Genomic DNA, 17,660 nt, shown 5'->3' with positions numbered 1-17,660 from the left:
GCTTCTCCTCCATAAAATAAAGCAATGCTCACTGCTCTTCATAAAGCTCCAGTGAGTACTGTGCCCCAGACAGGAAAGAATTAATCTCTGCGTCAGCCATGAAACAGAGGAACCAAGATTTCTGTGGTATGACCTGGGGTTGCAGACAACAATTGTTTTAGGGCCTGGGACTGCTTTATGCTTTGCTTGCAACCCTCCTTTGGGTTGCAGTAGGAAGTCACGATGTAGGGCCAACTTGAACAAGGCTTGTTTGCCTCCACCTGTCTCAGAGGCAAGAAGAAGCCAAACCCACTGGAACTATCCTGCAGCGGCAGTTCTGCCAACTTCCTCTTAGTCAGGGCTTAGTTGTAAAAACCGTCACCCTGTGTCATTCTCTGCCCCACTATCTATTTTAACTGTGTGTCTATATGTTTTCAAAATTGGAAAACTTAACATACAACTAGCCAGACCAACTGTTTGCAGAGGAGCTGAACAGCGTGTGTTGCTGTGTGGGCTGATGAGAACTTCACGATGCCAGCAGGTCCGAGCCTTTTCAAGGTCGCAGTGCTGTTTTAAACAGAGCCGTGGAAACCTGGGGTGTGTTTTGAATTAAAAATAAACTGGATTGCTTAAATACAAAAAACAAAACAAAACAACAGAACTTTAACTGCCTCCACTGAAGCATGGAAGGGAGGTGGCAGGCATTTTAGCAACCCCTGTGCACAGATTTATTGAGGGCAGTGATGGAGGAAAACAATGTGAGACTGCATCTGTAAGAAGCAGACACTGGGCTGCCTTCACAGTCAAAGGTCTGCCTTTCTCATTTTCACACGTCTGCCTGAAAAATTAAATGACTGCATACACACACACACATACACACACACACAAAAAGACAAACACCATCTTCAACAGAGCTTGAAATTAAGTTTGTGCGAGAGCCTTTGGATTGTCCCAAGGGAGGGGGGGCTTCTCTTCTCTCCAAATGCAATTTCATCTCCAATCAGCCTCAAACGTGATGAGAGATTGAGAAGAATACTTCGCTTCGCTTAATAAGATTCATTCTTGCTTGTTCTTTCTCTTTGCCCTTCTCCTCCATGTCTTGTCTCCTGGGGCCTGCACTAGATCCCTGTTCAAAATGCAGAAGAATGGCTGTGAAACTGGGCCCAAGGAGAGCAGAAACAATGCGTTGGTGTAAGACAGTGATACCAGGTAGGGTGCTCATGCAGTGTCAGTCAATGTGTCTTATCCCTTGCCCTCCCAGTCCCCTGGGTTTCTGTCGAGGAAGTTAGCATTAGTTCTTGTACAGGCATCGTAGAAGCTTCTGCTGTTATAGCCAAGCAGAGCTGCCCACCTCTTTTTTTGAGGGTTGACTGTTTTCTAGTGGGGTGGACATTTCAGCACCTTCAAACACAGTGGTTCTTCCTCAGCCTTTCACAGGATCTTGGCATGTAAATTTCATGTTGCATTTCAAGCAACACCTTTGTGAATGTGGGGTTTTTTTGCTACACAGGTATGGATTTGGCTTGTACTCTAGTAAGCAATGCTTCCTCAAAAGAGTTTTAAAAGTGCTTCCTTGTTTCTGGAAGGTGGATCTTTTGTTGTTAAAAAAGTCCCAGAAGCTGATATCACGTACCTTGACCGAATGACAAAGTAAATCAGTGAGAGCATTAGAAACGAGACCTGGGTGTACTGGCTTCTCCGAGGCTTGTGGATAAGCCAGCAATGGGCTCCTGTGAAACAGGCCCATTCTCCTCTGGTATGGAGAGAAAGAACCAAGAAGCTAGAGTTGTTTCCCTACCTGATCCAGCAGCAGGAGCATCTGGTACCTTGGTGAAAGTTCGTACATCGTTCCCAGTGGGTTGTCGCTTACAGGGGCTGTCAGAAGCAGGGACTGAAACAGCGTGCAGTTGTTTAGGAAGACTAGACCTTGTACCACCTTTGCCTAATGCCTTAGCCTGTGCTTCCTTACCCTGTTGGTGCTGCTCCTGGGTGTCTTCCTCCTTGCCCAGAAGATGCAGCGGACTGTATTGCAGAGAGCCACAAGCTACTGCACTCACCTGCTTCCCATTACATGCTGTCCTAAGCAACTGATCCTCCTCCAAGGGGAAGGAAGTTGAGAAATGTCTCTTGAGAGGTTTTGTGGCCTCCAGAACAAGAGGGAGAGACTGTGGCACCACATTCCTGCAGGAGATTCTTTATGTCTCACCATATTGCTGCCAGGAGAGCTTGCCCTGGCTCTTCCCAAAGGGGAGGACAGCAGGAGAGGACAGCACACAGGAACTGCCTGACCCAACAGAGCTGGAGGGGATACAGTGCACCCTGTAGAGCAGAGCTCAGTAACATCACCTAGCAGACTTTCACAGAAATCAGGTGGTTTTCTCACTGCCAGCAGCAGCCCTGTTTAGGCATGACCATGCAATACAGCTTGCCATTTCGGGGGTTGGACTAGATGATCTCTAAAGGCCCCTACCATTCTATGATTCTATGATTTTGACAAAACAGCTTGTGGCACCTCCCCCCTCTACCTGTGATAGAGAACTGCTTGCCTGCCCTATGTTTTGACCGCCACTCACATCTGCATTGTGGTGTTGGCACCTTTGCAGAGCACTTTCAGTAGGGATTGTCACCGTGTCACCAAATGACAGCTAGAGATGACATGAGACTGCAGAGTTTAGGCTATATTTTCCTGTCTCCTGTCTCTTTCTGTTACCTCTGTAATGTGGGCACCAGTCTCAGGGACCTGAAATGTTTTTTCTTGACTTTGTCTTGTAATATTTGGGTCAAATGGAGACTGAAGCAAGTACCCTTGAAATGAGAACAACTAAAACGGATACATTCTCTGTTACAGAGTCTGGTGTATTTTCCTGGAGAAGGAGTAAGCCCTTACGCTGCAAGACAAGACAATGGTGCAACGTTGTACTATTCACATCATATTTAATAATGCTCTAGTACCATTCAATATAAATAAATAGCCATTAAAAAGTACTTCCTTGACATTCTCTTGTTGATAGTATTTCCTGCAACAAGGAAATGTTAGTAATATTCATTGGTTGGTGAATTGGATGAATCTCAGAGAACATGACTATCAGATACTAATATGCTAGTAGAAACCAGGTGCTGGGATGCCTTCTCTTCTTTAAATTCTTCAGGCTTGACCTGCAGCTCCCCTCCTTATGGCATTCCCTGAAGCCTGTCATTCTGCCCATCGCTCTGCTCTGGGACTCTCCCACCCAGCTCTGCAAACAAACAACCAGCTTACCTTGTGCTCTCTGTTACTCATTTACCCTTAGCTGCTACACCTAGGTCAGCAGCAGTCCCTGCTATCCCTGGGCTACTCTACAAAGAAAAGAGTATTCATGGTGAACAGGTCCAAATGTCTGCTAGCCTCGAACATTATCTTTGTACATCCACACTGTCCATACGTGGTCTTGGTCTTAACACAATTTATCACAGAAATTCCCCCCCGCAGGAGCATACTGGGGAAAGAATGGAGATGGTACGATAGGGCTGGTCTTGAGAGCAGACTCTGTCTGGCACTGAACTGACAGTGTAGTGCAGATCACTGGAATCCAGGTCCCCAGTGGGAAAAAATAAGAATGATAATTTTGCTTTCTTATAGGGATACAGAGGGAACAGCTCACTAAAAACATCTAAAGGGTGGGTATTCTTTGTGTCCTTCCTAAAAACACCCACCATCAGTACCAAAACCCTATGTGGGACTTGCATGAGATTAAAGGCCAAAGGACTCATCACCATATCCCCTCCTGTTCATACGAGCAGAAACTCTGCCCATCTCGGAGGAGAAAATGGAGGATCATAAATAGACTCCTTTATTCCCTTGCTCTCACTCATTCATCAAAACCACAAAGAAGGGGTCTTAATCTTGGTTTAATACTATGTGAAAGCATTGAGCTCACGTGCCTGGTGGCAGGATGGGTTGGCAAAGCCTGCTGGAGAACAAGGCTGTTACCTCCTACAAAGCACAGGACACAAAGCTCTGACAAAGAAAGAAAAGTGTCGTGTGGATGCCGGGTTTCCTTCATGCTCTCCAGTGCTATACTATGCCAGGCCCTTGCTCTGTAAGGACCTTTCTGGGGCCCAGAGAAGACATGGTTTTCACAGTTCATTCAGTATCTCTTTTTGCTGAGATGGCTGGCAGGCTGACCTTGCAGTGCTGAGTGTGTTCACCCAGAAACACCCTAAGCCTCACTTAACATAGTCTCCATTTCTCTATTTGCTGCGTATTCTTTGATTTCTCTTGCCTCCCCTTCTGATAGGAGGCGCTTTTCCCCCCCTCCTGTACTTCAGCCCCTCTCCTATAGCAGGATGTTTGTCGGCTCATTCCCTATTTGAGGAAACACAGATCAATGTCACCCTCTCAGATACCCCTCAGGTATGAAGGCTTCCTAAGATCCCAGGCAAACTATCTGCTGAGTGAGGTACTCCTTTGCACGTGTTTTTACCTCGCTGTGATTGCTTGAGAGCCAGAAACCTAGTGCCACCCATGTTTCTTGCATAAAGGAACTATAATTCTCTTTGCTGTATTCCCACACCCCCCTCGCTGTGTTTCTGATTATTTTGCCAGTTTAAGACACTGTTGTAGAGAAACCCCAGGGAGAACATAACATACGACATTCATCAGCGAACACCAAGCTGTACTGTTCTCGGGAGAGGGGAGAAATATTCTTTCTTCATGAACATGTCAGGTGATCCAAGCTAAAAACTAAAACTAAACAAGGAATAGGCAGAGAAGAATTCTAGTATAAATAAATCAACAAATAAATAAGTTTCCTGCCAGCCCAGAATTTCTTGGGCGGGGGAATGATTCAATTGCTCATAACTTTCCCCCAGCTATGAAATCTTGGATGTGTTTTGAATACCTAAAGCCTTGTTTCTCATGGCCCGAGTGAAGATGGTGTTTAAGATACACTCAGAGGGGTTTCTGGGTCATTTGAGGAGTCTTCCTGGAAAAGTCACAGCGACACCACTCCCCACGCACACACATAGTACCAACACTTGTGCTTTTAATTCAGTGCGTTCTTCCTTCGCTTCTCATTTGCCACCTCCAACTTTGTGGGCTGGCTTCCACCTGGCTGTCTTCCTGTTTTATCGAGGGAAAGGGAAACCCTTCTGCATGACACTCTCTCTTCACAGTGCCACACATGCCTTTCAAAGTTCCACTGGAAAACCTTGTCCCATTTTCTATTTCAGTTGTCATCTATGTGCTCAAGATATGTTTTCCTCGATGATGTCTCTCCACATTCCTCGATGTTTCACTCAAAGGAGATGAGTGCAGACTGCTTCTCTGAGCACTTCTCACCCACTTCCACCTTAGAGAGATGTCTTCCTCTCTGGAGGACTAGGAAGCAAGTCTCTAGGCTACTGAAGTGCCTGATGGTGCAGCAGCAAGGTTCCAGGCTAGGAACAACACCTTCAAGTCCACCCATTTTTGCCCCTGCTTTCTGGTCTCTGCAGTGAGACACAGAGGCATGGCCTTTGAGGTACAGTACCTGCCAGGTCTCCCCGAGTGGGAGAGGAATTTTATCCAGAGGGCTCTGGGTCTGGGGCTCTGGGATGGCATTTTCCACAACAACCTTAGAGCGAGAGCAGTTCAAGTTCTCGGTTGAGGCGTTCATACCAGATCCCTTCTGAACTCCCAAACCCCACGTGAGTCGCTTCAGCAGAGCTCCCTCTCCAACTCTGAAGGCTGATCCATGTAGGTATCCAAGTGCCTCCTTCAGAGGGAGAGCCTCTCTCGGGCTAGATGTTTTTGTTAAAGCTGTTTTGAGAGCACACCAGCCTCAGGCCAACAAGTCCACATTTGTGCTTTTGCAGCAACTCCTGTTCTTGAACCACTGCTGCTCAGGTTTTGCAATACGCCAGGAGAAACCTTCAGAGACACCCACATCCATCCTGGACCAGCCTCTTCACTGGCACAGCAGAGGATGGAGATCGCATCAAATAGCTTTTAAGGACTGGTTAAAAACAGAGCCTGCAGGGGAAGGGAGGCGCTCCTCTCCCAGGTGGGAAGTCAAAGGTGAAGAGCTGTAGGTACCACATCAGCTCTGTCCCTGCTCATTACCACCTTTGGGGCAATGGGAGCTGATCGGTGTGGAAACGTTTGAGGGTGTTGATTATCCTCCAGCAATGGAGCAGAGCGTGGGGCAGAGCAGGCAGGGCGCCAAGCTGTTGTGGTTGCTGACAAACCTTGGGAACAATCACTGCCCGCTGCCTCTGTCAAAACAAACATGAGATGAGGTAAGAAGGAGATAGAGGTGTTGATACAACATCCAGTACAGTAAGGCTGGGGATGTGTTTCCAACAGGGTTGTCCCCTGGCTCAGTGGACCCTAGGCAGGCATCAGTAGGTTCCTCAACCACGCTACACACAACTTTATGCTGGAGAGCTGATTGTTTTATCTGCATTACAGAGTCCCAGATGGGAGACTTTATTTATGAATTGGAAAAACATTTTTTGAAGGATTATTTTTTTTTCCTCCCCCAAAATCAATATTTTAAAAGGTTTTTTTAAAAGAAAGAGGAGGAGAATGAGATCTGAGGATCCCTGTTTAGTCTGTCTGGAAGCTCTGAAATGCAGGTGAACTTCTTTTCCTGTTTCTAAATATCACAAGGCAGCAGGAGTCCTATACTAACCTGAGCAAACTCAGATGCCTGTAAATAGATGTTAGCAGTAAGAATACGTTGCTTTTATAACACCAGATCTGAGCATTATAGCTTTCAGGGCTTTAATGAAGAAAAAGATGAAGTGAAATTAATGTCTGCATCCTGCTGTCAAAAGCCAAAGCCTATGTTTCTAGAGGGCTTCAATACACTTGGCAGGGACATATGCTGTGAGAGCTTTTGGTTGCTCTGTGGCCCGTGTTGCAATACAGACAGTATCAAGGCTTTTTCCTATCCTCCACATTCCCTTTCCTACTCTGTATGTTAGAATCATAGGATAATAGGGGTTGGAAGGGACCTTTAGAGATCATCTAGTCCAACCCCCTGCTAAAGCAAGTTCACCTAGATCAGGTCGCACAGGAATGCGTCCAGGTGAATTTGAAAACCTCCAGAGAAGGAGACCCCACATCCTCCCCAGGCAGCCTGTGCCAAGGCTCCCTTGCCCTCACAGGAAAGAAGCTTTTCCTTGTGTTTAAGTGGAACTTTTTGTGTTCCAACTTATGTCCATTACTCCTAGTCCTGTTACTAACCCCTCTTCCTGCAGTGTTTCTCAGAGATCAAACACACAGTCCTTTTCCACAACATCTCCACAGTGAAAGCCTTTGTCCAGCTGGAGATGGGCTCAGAGACTCCCTTTTTGTCCCTCCACTTTCCATGAAGAGACTGGGGAAGTATCTGAGGACTTCAGCCTTGGTCCTCAATCCCAGCACATCTTGGATCCTGTCTAGGGGTTCTTGGTACAGCAAAAAACCCAGAATTTCTTGTGCAGAAAAGAAAAACACTGCTCTTTTTTAAAGTGCTGTGTTTTGTGCAAGGCAAAACCTTGGCCAGTCTTATTGCTCCCCCTTTGCAGATCTACTCTGATTTGGCACGTTTCTGTCTCCCTCAGACTCAGCTGGACACAGCTAGGGGGGTGGGTATGCAGGCAAGGAAGAGAGAGAACTCCATCTGGGACAAAAAAGAACTGCTATTAATGCAGCACCTGTTGAAGCCCAGTCTTCACAGTTTGCTGATCAGCAGGTCCCTTTGCGCTGTGTCTGTGGCAATGTAGCAATCAGGCACATGTGCTAAGCAACCGTGCAAGGGGTCCGACTAGAGACTGACAGAGCACCAAATCCCACACCAAGCAACGTCTGCCTGGCTCACATCTGCAGGCATTAAAGAGGAAAGAGGCCTCTGGGAGGTCTGGAACTTGACTGGCTTGATCTGATCTTCAATGCAAACTAATTGCCAGGAGGGAAAGACAGAAATATTCTCCCTATTGTGTTTAAGAACAGAACATCCTCAGGGGAGCAATTTTACCTCTTCTTTTTTCCTCAGTGCTGGCTTAACTAGATCATGTCTATCAACGTTCTGAAGCTCAGCAGCCTTGATAGTAAGGACTTCCAAAACACTGTAGCTGTCAGCAGAGATCTCAATTTAAAGCTTTAAGGGGAAAATACAATGAATTTGACTTTGATTGACTGCCCAGTCAGGCAATTTACCTTGCAGGTGTCTCCTGGAGTGGACGCAGCTGCCTCACGTAGCAGATGGTGGTGCAGAAGGGATTGCGGTCAAATTCTCCGCTAATGTGTGTGGAAAACTCCTTTAAAATATACAGAGCCGGCCCAGCTAACACTCTGAAAGCATCTGAGAGGATGCTTCTAGATAAGGGTACAAGTCCTGCTCGTGAACGATTGGCAGAGTCTTGATCCCTCAGACTGGCTGCTTCCCTTTTCCACAACAGATGACTTAGGGGCATCTGTTCCCATGACAACCCACAGCAGGTGTGGGGCATTTCTCATAGAGGGTGGCTGAAGTTTTAACTGGGTTGAGAGTCTGAGGACAAAAGTAGACAAATGTGCCTTATAAATGGCACATTTATGAAAATAACACATCCACACTTTGTATCTGTAGCAGAGCAGTCAATCTCTCCCCTGACAAGCGGGCAAGACGGGTCTAATCTGTCTGAGTTTTTGCAAGCCTGCTCATCCTTTATAAAATAAGTGTTACCTCCAGACCAGTTAACTGGATTCAGTGTCCTTATGAGCTGAGTTTGGGCAATCATAGCTTTAGCCTACTGCAGAGCCTGCCTGGGCAGGTGAAATGAGACTGTTGCTGCTGGTGGATCTCACAACAGCACAGGTTAAAAGAGAGGCTGCTGCCTAAGCGCCATTTATAGGTTGATAGGATGTCTGAGATATCATTGCAAAGCTGGCAGATATGGCAAAGAGTTTGTGCCCTACAGGAACACCAGGTGGGCTACCCCAGGGTCTCTACGGTGTTCCACTAGGTGTCTATGTTTTGGCAACCGTCTCCCATCCCTCTCATCTGCTGCTGGGTGTGCAGGTACCGGGATTGCTTTGTGCTCTTTGTACAGCTGTCTCTCAGAGGTGACAAGATGATATGGGAATGCTGTATGCAGCTACTAGTAGTGCACATGGCAGATCAGTACAGAAGTTGAAATAATCATGACTGCCTGCATAAAAGCTATCAGTTTGATTTCCACTGGTAAAGCTGAGATGAGGTGTATATTGGGGTCAAAATTGGAAGCAGCCCTGGAATATGTTCCAAAGTACGTGTGAATCATCCAGCATCCCATTCCCTGCCACAGATATGAGTCATTCCAGAAAGAGTTGAGTGCTTCCAAATTGGGTACCTTTATTCTTTTGGGACTTCTGGGCTAGGAGTCTGCCAAGGGCAGACACTGGGATCAGGGGGCACGGCAGCAGATAAAGGAGGTCATAGCTCCTCTACAGCCTGTCTTTCATCAGTCTCTACTTCTAAGAATGTATCACTGATCTCTAATATATTCCTGCCCTCACCTGTGATGGTTTCTGTAATCCTCCTTTCTGCTGCTGAACTTTTCTCTGTGGGCCACAGAGGCACTCCTAGTGCCTTCACGCTTTCTCCTCAGCAGCAGATGTATTCCTAACTCCTGTAATGTTAGTTCTGAGCCCCTCAAACTCCATGAGAGTCTGTGTAGGTTGTCCTTATCTGGTTCCTGTTTTTAAGTGGTCCAAGTGTCCCATCAGCCTTTCCTTGCTGCAGGATAAAAGCTGAAGGTGGATGCATGGAATGCTGCAGAGGTGGCAGGGCTTCTGGGGGAAAAAAAAAGTTAATCTGCAGGACTCTGATCTCTTTCCACACTGTAGGACAATCCCCACGCTAGAGAGAGTTTGGAGCTGGCAGAAACTGGGGAGCAAGGGATTTGGCTTGTCATTGTAACTGAGTGAGATTTACTTCTTGTGCAAAGGGTGTCATGATAAAGGAGTCACTGGGACAATCACACTGCAGTCTTTGAGAAAATAACAGCATAAATAAGGAAACAAGTACAGATTATTTGCCTTGCCAAAGACAATACAGACAAGGGTACTCACGGCCTGGAGCTGGCTCTCTGCTTACACCTCTACTCTGGGGTCTGTAAATCCACGCTTGCCTTCGTTAACCAGAGTGGGCCTCTCAGTTCTTGTGTGCCAGACCAACACCTAGAAGGAATGACAGAGAGTTCAGGGGCTCTGGATGCCAGGTAAATGCCAAAAGCAACGCATCCATCAGGTGGGAACCTCAGCAACTCGGGGCTTGCAGCTGTTTGAACCACATCATTCAAAGGTGTTGAGACTGAGAGAGACTTCACAGGCACGTGAAACAGTGACAAGCAGGAGGGATCATTCTGGACTGAAACCCCAGACTCAGTCCTCTGCCATTCCTCTTGGATTTTGGAGAAGCAATCTTGGCATGCCTGAGGCTCTTTAATAACACAGAGAGTGCACAGCACTAACTGTTCCTCAGTGTTCTCCGAGCTTCGCATCTGTGGAGAATTTGGCAGGCTCTATCCCTCTGTTCCAGCACCGTTTGGCACCGATGTGTGCCAGCACAGAGCAGGCACGGTGCAAGGTGGAGGAGCATCACAGGAGGCTGCAAAAGCAGCCAGGACCCAGCAAGGAAGATGTGTCTTCAAGGTCTCTCTCATCCTACTCACCTTCGTGCAGTTGGCTGCTTTGGGCTCCAGCCCATCCATAGTCACTAGATCCTTCAGCAGACTGGTTTCCTGGTAGCCTCCTTTAACTCCCTCCAGCTTGAAACTGGCCTGAGGCTTCTCCAAAATCAGCTTGATGCTGATAGCAAATCCAGCCATGTCAATAGCAAAGGGCCGGTTAGGGTCAAAGACGGTTTTCCAGCCCACCACCTTCCCTGCTGGGCTCACTTTTGGGGATTCATATCGCAAGCCCCCAACGAAAGCCACCGGCCAGACCGACACCCTCCTTGTGTAGCGCATCTGTGTGCCAGAAACAAAGTGCCATGAGGATTCAACCCCGCAACGGTTGTCTCAACCCAGCAGTGCACCATCCTCTGCTTTCATTGCCACCCGTCCTTCCCCCTTGATTTCCCACACAATCACAGAGCTCTAGGCTGTACGAGCTCTTGTTTGCTTGTGCCACTGGAGAGCTACAGCTCACAAAGCCACGGGGCTCTTTTGGCCCCTTCTTCTCCCAGCACCGAACTTGCTGCTTTTCCATGCCCGTGTTCAGTTGCTCAGAAGAAGGAAACCTTTTGGTTTTCTGACCTCATCTGAACTTTTAGCATTTTTGTAAGACATTTATCATGTTCATAAATGCCAAACACAATTTCCACTGAGCCTCAAGCTCCCTATTGTTAACTCCAACTTCACCCTTGTGCAAGTAATCTCCTTTTCTGACTGATGCATCTTTGTCTTCATTTATTGCAAATCCCCCCACCCTCCTTGCTCTTTCTTCCATGGTTACTGCCTGAAAGAGTGGAGTTTTATTGAAATTGTCAGCAAGGACCTGGAAGGAAGTAAGAAAGGATGAGCTTAACAGAGATCTAAAAACATTCTGAAAAATGGAAATGTGTTCTGATGCATAACACTGTATTTCAAGTCATGTAGTGCAGTTTGGCTTAAATTGGTGACAAGGGAGTTTAGTGATTTTTTTGCAAGTTTACAATAGGCTTGGCATCTCACAAAAGCCAGCTTTCCAGCAGAAATCTGGGCAAGCTTCTGTGATCCCAGGGGCACAGCCCTGCTGTGGTGGCTGGAACTCAGAGTGTAGAAGGGCATTCAAGGAGAAAAGGTGGCTGAGAAAGTCGGTCAACTTTTCTAACATCCCCTACCCATCATACCCTTACAACAGAGCAAATTTTTTTTTTGGCAGAAGTTTGTCTTTGGTGCTTATTTAAATCAGGTCAGGTCCCCCCTGAGGAGCATTATACAACTCTGGGATATATCTCCTCTGGTCCCCAGCAAAAGGAGCTCTAGCTGGTACAACGGTGAGTGAGTGGCTATTGACATCTCCAGCCTTTATGATGGCAGAGCTGCTCTTTGCTCTTTCAGCCCCTTAGAGCATGGCTACCGGATTTGCATAACTACAGGTCTGCATCTGCACTATACCCAGCACTCACTGAGTATAGAGTGGGCAAATAGGGCTCGACAACATGCCAGAGTCCTTGTCTCCTAGTTAATGCTAAAAGCCCACACGGTAGCCTTAGAGGTCTTCTCAAGTGCCCCTGGCCTGCAAAGGCTTTGCAGCTGTATCCTGCTTTTCTGTCCTGTGTAATTTTATGGCTCTTACCTCTTCAAAGAGCTCCAGGCTGTAGGTGTTATCATCATCAGCAAAATACACTACCCCTTCTGGTGGTGGGGTGTTGCTGAAGCTGTCTCTCAGCCAATGCAACCCCAGGTTCCTCTGCAGCGTCCCCCGTGGGGTGTGAGATGGGATCCAGGACAGCCCCAACTTCAGACTCTTGGGCGTCTCCACGTTGAGGTGGGTGAAGTTGAGCCCTGCCTTCTCCAACAGGTTGGACACCAGGTTGGTCCTGCGAGGAGAGTCCTCCACCACGACCCAGTGCAGGTTCTGTACGTGTAGGAAGGTGTTGGCCAGGCGGGTCAGCTCAGCTTTTTGCACCGGCCGGGTGTAGGTAGGGGTGATAACAAAGATGGTGGGCAGGGTGTCTGACCATGGGGGAGGCCTGGCGTACACATAATTCTGGATGACTTTAGGTGTTGCCCGTATGCTTTGCTGCTGCCGAATGCATGATGGGAAGCCTTCTTCTCTCAGTGTAGAGGTACCATTGAGGAGAACTTTAGAGGTCACGTTCTCATCTGTCTCTTCTGGGACAAAAGGAAGGAAGAAGAACGAGAAGAAGGAAGATGTAAGAGAACTAATTACTGCTGAGCTGTCTGCTGTCCAGGGAGCTCAGGAGACACATCTGGAGTCAGTGATCACACATCACACAGTGTGGCCAGCAGGTTAAGGGAGGTTCTCTTTCCCTCTGCCCTGGTCAGGCCTCATCTGGAGTACTGTGTCTAGTTCTGGGCTCCGTAGCTCAAAAGGGGCAGGGAATGGCTACAGAGAGTCCAGCGCAGGACTACCAAGATGATCAGGGAACTGGAACATCTTTCTTATGGGGAAGGGCTGCAGGAACTGGGGCTGTTTAGTCTGGAATGGAGAAGACTGAGGGGGGAATTTATCAACAATAATCGATAGCTTGCTCAACATGAGCCAGCAGTGTGCCCAGGTGGCCTAGAAGGCCAATGGTATCCTGTCTTGGATCAGAAATAGTGTGACCAGCAGGGCCAAGGAAGTGATTATCTCCATGTACTTGGCATTGGTGATGCCCTACCTCAAATCCTGTATTCAGTTTTGGGCCCCACACTACAAGAAGGACACTGAAGTGCTAGAGTATGTCCAGAGATGGACAAAAAACTGGTGAAGGATCTAGAGAACAAGCCTTATAAGGAGTGGCTGAGGGAGCTGGATATGTTTAGCTTAGAGGAGACTGCGAGGAGATAGGATTACTCTCTGTAGCTTAAAAGGGATTGTTAGGAGTTGATCTCTTCTGTCCAGTGATGCATGATAGGACAAGAGGAATGGATTCAAGTTGCACCAGGGAAGGTTTAGACTAGACGTTAGGAAGAACTTTTTCATTGACAGGGTTGTTAAGCATTGGAATGGGCTGCCCAGGGAGGTGGTGGAGTCACCATCCCTGGAGATATTTCAAAAAAGCATAGATGAGGTGCTGAGGGACATGGTTTAGTTTAGTGATGAGCCTGGCAATGTGAGGTTAGTGGTTGGACTCGATGATCTTAAAGGTCTTTTCCAACCATAACGATTCGGTGACCCTAAGGAATCTGTAACACTTAAAAGTACTTAAAGGGGGGATGTCAGGAGGATGGGGCAACACTTTTGTTTGTAGTGTCTAGCGATAGGACTACGGGTAACGGGCACAAGCTGGAACACAAAAAGTTCCACTTAAGGAAAAGCTTCTTTCCTGTTCAGGTGAGGGAGCCCTGGCACAGGCTGCCCAGGGAGGGTGTGGAGTCTCCTCTGGAGGTTTTCAGATCCACCTGGTCATGTTCCTGTGTGACCTGATCTAGGTGAACCTAGACTGGATCGGACTGGTTGGACTGGATCGTCTCTAGAGGTCTCTTCCAACCCCGATCATTCTATGATTCTATGATCCTCTCCCCAAAGCCAGCCTAGAGGTGAATGTTTAACACATTCTTAGGAACAGTTTGTGTGCCTGCTGTAGGCAAACCCTGAGGGGGCCTTCAGACAAGTTTGACTTCATTTAACCCTTCCCATGAGACAGTATCTCCTATTGAAGACTTGCACCAGCAATCATCACAGCCACCAGCACACCGACAGCAGAGCTCTTGTACTTACTTCTCAGCAGGCTGAGGTAGTGGGTGGTTGGGTACTGGTGCCACAAGGTTAGGAGAAGAGCCCATGGCAAGGCAATCAGGAGGGTGGTAAGAAGGTTACGTCTCCTCAGCATGCTGCAGAGAGCTTCCAATGCCCAGGCATCTCTCTACCTTTCAGAGCAGAAAATGAAAAAAAAAAGGAAAAAGAGCTAGCCTCTGACATATCACCACAAACATTAAGACAGTAAGTTTAGAGGCCAAACTAATAGACTGAGTTCAGTTTGCTTGGAGGTAGGCATGATAAACATTGGACCCTGACCTAGCAAAGCATTAGTTTAAGTTTACAAGGAGCCTCATTAACATTGCAGGCCTGAACCGTTATCTAGCTGCCCTGGACAATTCCTGTGGTATTGAACAGAAGCTTTTATCTATTTATGTTACTACAAAGAACCCTCATCTGCCCCACGATGAACCCATTGTCCTTGACTTCGGGTTGTTCACGTTGCTGATTGCGAAGCCAGAGAGGGCTGTTACTTGCTCCCTCTCTGTGACTGGCATTCATTCCCGAGCTTTGTGGTGATCATTTAATTTGCTTCTTTCATAGAGTTTTCTAAAACTCTGTGCAAGATTTCTGTTCCCACATATGCAAGTGGACAAGCCAGAAAATGTCAAGTGTCCTCCAGATAGCTGGCATCTCTTTCACTCCCGCAGTTTTAATTCATCCTCCTTATGCGGAGGCAATCAGGGATGCATGCCATCACCTACTAAGCTTTCCACCGAATCCATGCCTCAGTCATTCCACAGTGCTGGTGATGCCTGCTGAAAATTTAATTATTGCACATCACATGCCTTTCTACGCCTGGCTTGCGGCGCCCGGCCACTGCAGCATTTCATTTCAATCACAGATTTCAGAGTACTATCATTTATTTCGTGGCGTTTCCGTAACGTAACGTGATCGTGAGACCTGAGGAACTGCAATGGCTAATGCTTGTTGTCAAAACTCCTCTAAGGTGAGAGGAACTAAAAGAAAATGAAGAGAAATAAAGGGCAAAAAGTATCAAGAGTCATCGACAACAGGGAGCGGCTTATTTACAGATGGTCCAAGCTATGGCCGCCCCCTGCTTGACTTTTCACAATTGTTCAGCACTCTCAGCTCCCACCAGTTCCTATGACTGATGAGCAGTCAGTCTGTCTGAAAAGCATATCCTCGTCTTCTAAAGGTAGCTGTGCTGTCAGTAAAGTATCCAACATTAATGACCACTTTGGAAAACACAGACTGACATATTTGGATGTCTATCACAGGCTACGTGTTCAGGGATGTAATTCAGCCCCGTGTAAAGTCATAGCGTGATGAGATCCCAGTCCCGGCTCACCTGCTTGAAAGACCCTTAACAGTCTGTGTGCATTAAGTCATATAAGCATGAGACCTCAGAGATAACTTCTGGAAGTCCTACATCAAATAGGCTTCCACACTGCATATGCTGCCTTCTGTATGGCTCTGGTATAGTCAAGAACACTTTCCTTCAACTTTTAGCTTCGGCTTTGGTCCCTCTCTGGGTATGAAATCTCCCAGTAATGCTATTACACACCAGCAATAAAAGCAGTGCTCCAGAAAGAGGGAACCGCTTCTGCTACAGAACAGCAGCTGTAGAAACACTGAGGGGTACGGAGCAAAATTACTTGTTATCATCTGAGGACTTTCTGCTATCACTCCAAACAGGCTGTCTGACGTTTTGTTAGCTGGATTTTATTCTCCTCTCCTTCCTGGTAACATCTGTGATTTGTTTCCTCTGGGATTACCTTTCTGATGCCAAAAACTTTTCCTGGTGGACTTCCTCGCTACCACAGTGATTCTGATTAGGATGCTAAAGGGACTATAAAACTTTCATTAGCCTCTTGAAGAGAGGTTTTTGTTGGGAAACTACAGCCACAAGGTCTGAGAACTGGAGAGCTGATGAACGGCACGACCCCACGAGGCACTCTTGTTCTCCTAGGCTGAAGGTAGTTTGAAGGAAGAGAGAGATGGCATCACACTGATATAAGGGATCCAAAGGAGGTTCTAGTTGTTTGGCTCTATATTCCTGCTCTTCCAGGGATTCCTGAAGTGTACCAAAGGCTGGTCTTCTAAAAGCAAGGTCCTCAAAGGGACATAGTTATATTTTGTACAAAGACAACTCCTTGCCCAGGATTTGGGCCCAGCAGCTCCTCATCTGTCCAAAGGGGAAGGATTGCCTCACTTCAGCCTTGGAGAATTATGTGAGATGAAACATGACAACTGGCCCAAAAGGGCTCTGCTTTGCAGTGGCAGCAGCTATATGGTACTCCTGGAAGATATCAGGGGATGCTATTCAAAATTAATCCTCTGGGATCTTCTTTATTTTTTCCCTGACATTTTTTACTGAAGGGGTTGTCAGGCATTGGAACAGGCTGCCCAGGGAGGTGGTGGAGTCACCATCCCTGGAGAGGTTTAGAGATGGGTGGATGTTGCACTTAGGGAAATGGTCTAGTGGTTGGTAGGGCTGGGACAAAGGCTGGACTCAACGAGCTTAAAGGTCTCTTGCAACTGAAATGATTCTATGATTTTACCTTGGTGTCCTGAAAAAAACAAGGATTATATGATCCCAGGGCTCATCGGTGCCCTACCACCAGTAACTATCAGACCCATTTCAGCCAAATCTGAGATAAGATGAGGATGTCTCAGCAAGTCTTCTGGAAAGCAAGTAGATACTCACAAACCCAATTAAGGAAATTGCTGCAACATGAGCTCATTCCTTATTAGACACCAATGGTACCACACTGGAGCAACCCTTCAGAGGAACCTATCTCCACTGCTTCCCTAACCAACGATTCATGGTGATAATCTCTAATGCTTCTTCACATTTTCACTCAAGAAACACTGTGGTGCCCACTTATCTTCTTTCAAGAACAAGGAACCTCTGTGACCAGGGACATGAGGGAGTGTTTTAGTGATGCCACTAGGAACTTTGTCCAGCAAACGTGCTAGCTCTGCATAACTTCATTGCTTTCTGGTGACTGGGCCCTGGATAGGTACAGGAGTCTCCTTCAGACATTAGTGTCAAAGGCATAGGTGTTTTGTAAGCTACAGATCTAAGCTGGACACAGGACAGGATGGTGTTACCCACATGAGGGGCTGCTTTCCCTCCAGGAAATCCCTTCCCATACCAACACAGCAGCAGAGAGCAAAGCTGCCCTTCACCTGGGGCTATGAGAACACACAGAGCCATCAAGAAAATCCAAGGAAGGCTCTTCACTGGCTCCTGACAGCAGCAGACACTTAGGTGCCCCTGGACCTTGGCTTGGGGTCGTCACAGCTTCTTGCCTCATCTAGTGTGCTTGCA

General features: G+C 47.2%; 1 protein-coding gene across 4 annotated transcripts in view; it reads right to left on the bottom strand.

Moving 5' to 3' along the window:
* Positions 1–2,926: 2,926 nt before the first annotated feature.
* LOC104557022 (galactosylgalactosylxylosylprotein 3-beta-glucuronosyltransferase 1) overlaps positions 2,927–17,660 on the bottom strand; it is a 31,445-nt gene continuing 16,711 nt past the window's right edge. For 2 of the 4 annotated variants that reach the window (XM_062005033.1, XM_062005042.1), the window contains 5 exons: positions 14,324–14,472; positions 12,230–12,768; positions 10,621–10,917; positions 10,019–10,126; positions 2,927–6,213 (listed from right to left, as the gene is read on the bottom strand). In XM_062005033.1, coding sequence (XP_061861017.1) covers positions 10,040–10,126; positions 10,621–10,917; positions 12,230–12,768; positions 14,324–14,435 — 1,035 coding nt within the window. In that variant the 5' untranslated portion in view covers positions 14,436–14,472 and the 3' untranslated portion in view covers positions 2,927–6,213; positions 10,019–10,039. The remainder of the gene's footprint in view (positions 6,214–10,018; positions 10,127–10,620; positions 10,918–12,229; positions 12,769–14,323; positions 14,473–17,660) is intronic. The other 2 variants (XM_062005059.1, XM_062005049.1) reach the window with 2 other exon arrangements.

This window comes from Colius striatus, chromosome 1, assembly GCF_028858725.1.
Source record: "Colius striatus isolate bColStr4 chromosome 1, bColStr4.1.hap1, whole genome shotgun sequence".
In the NCBI taxonomy this organism is placed as follows: Eukaryota; Metazoa; Chordata; class Aves; order Coliiformes; family Coliidae; genus Colius; species Colius striatus.
This window is presented reverse-complemented; position numbering and strand designations above follow the sequence as displayed.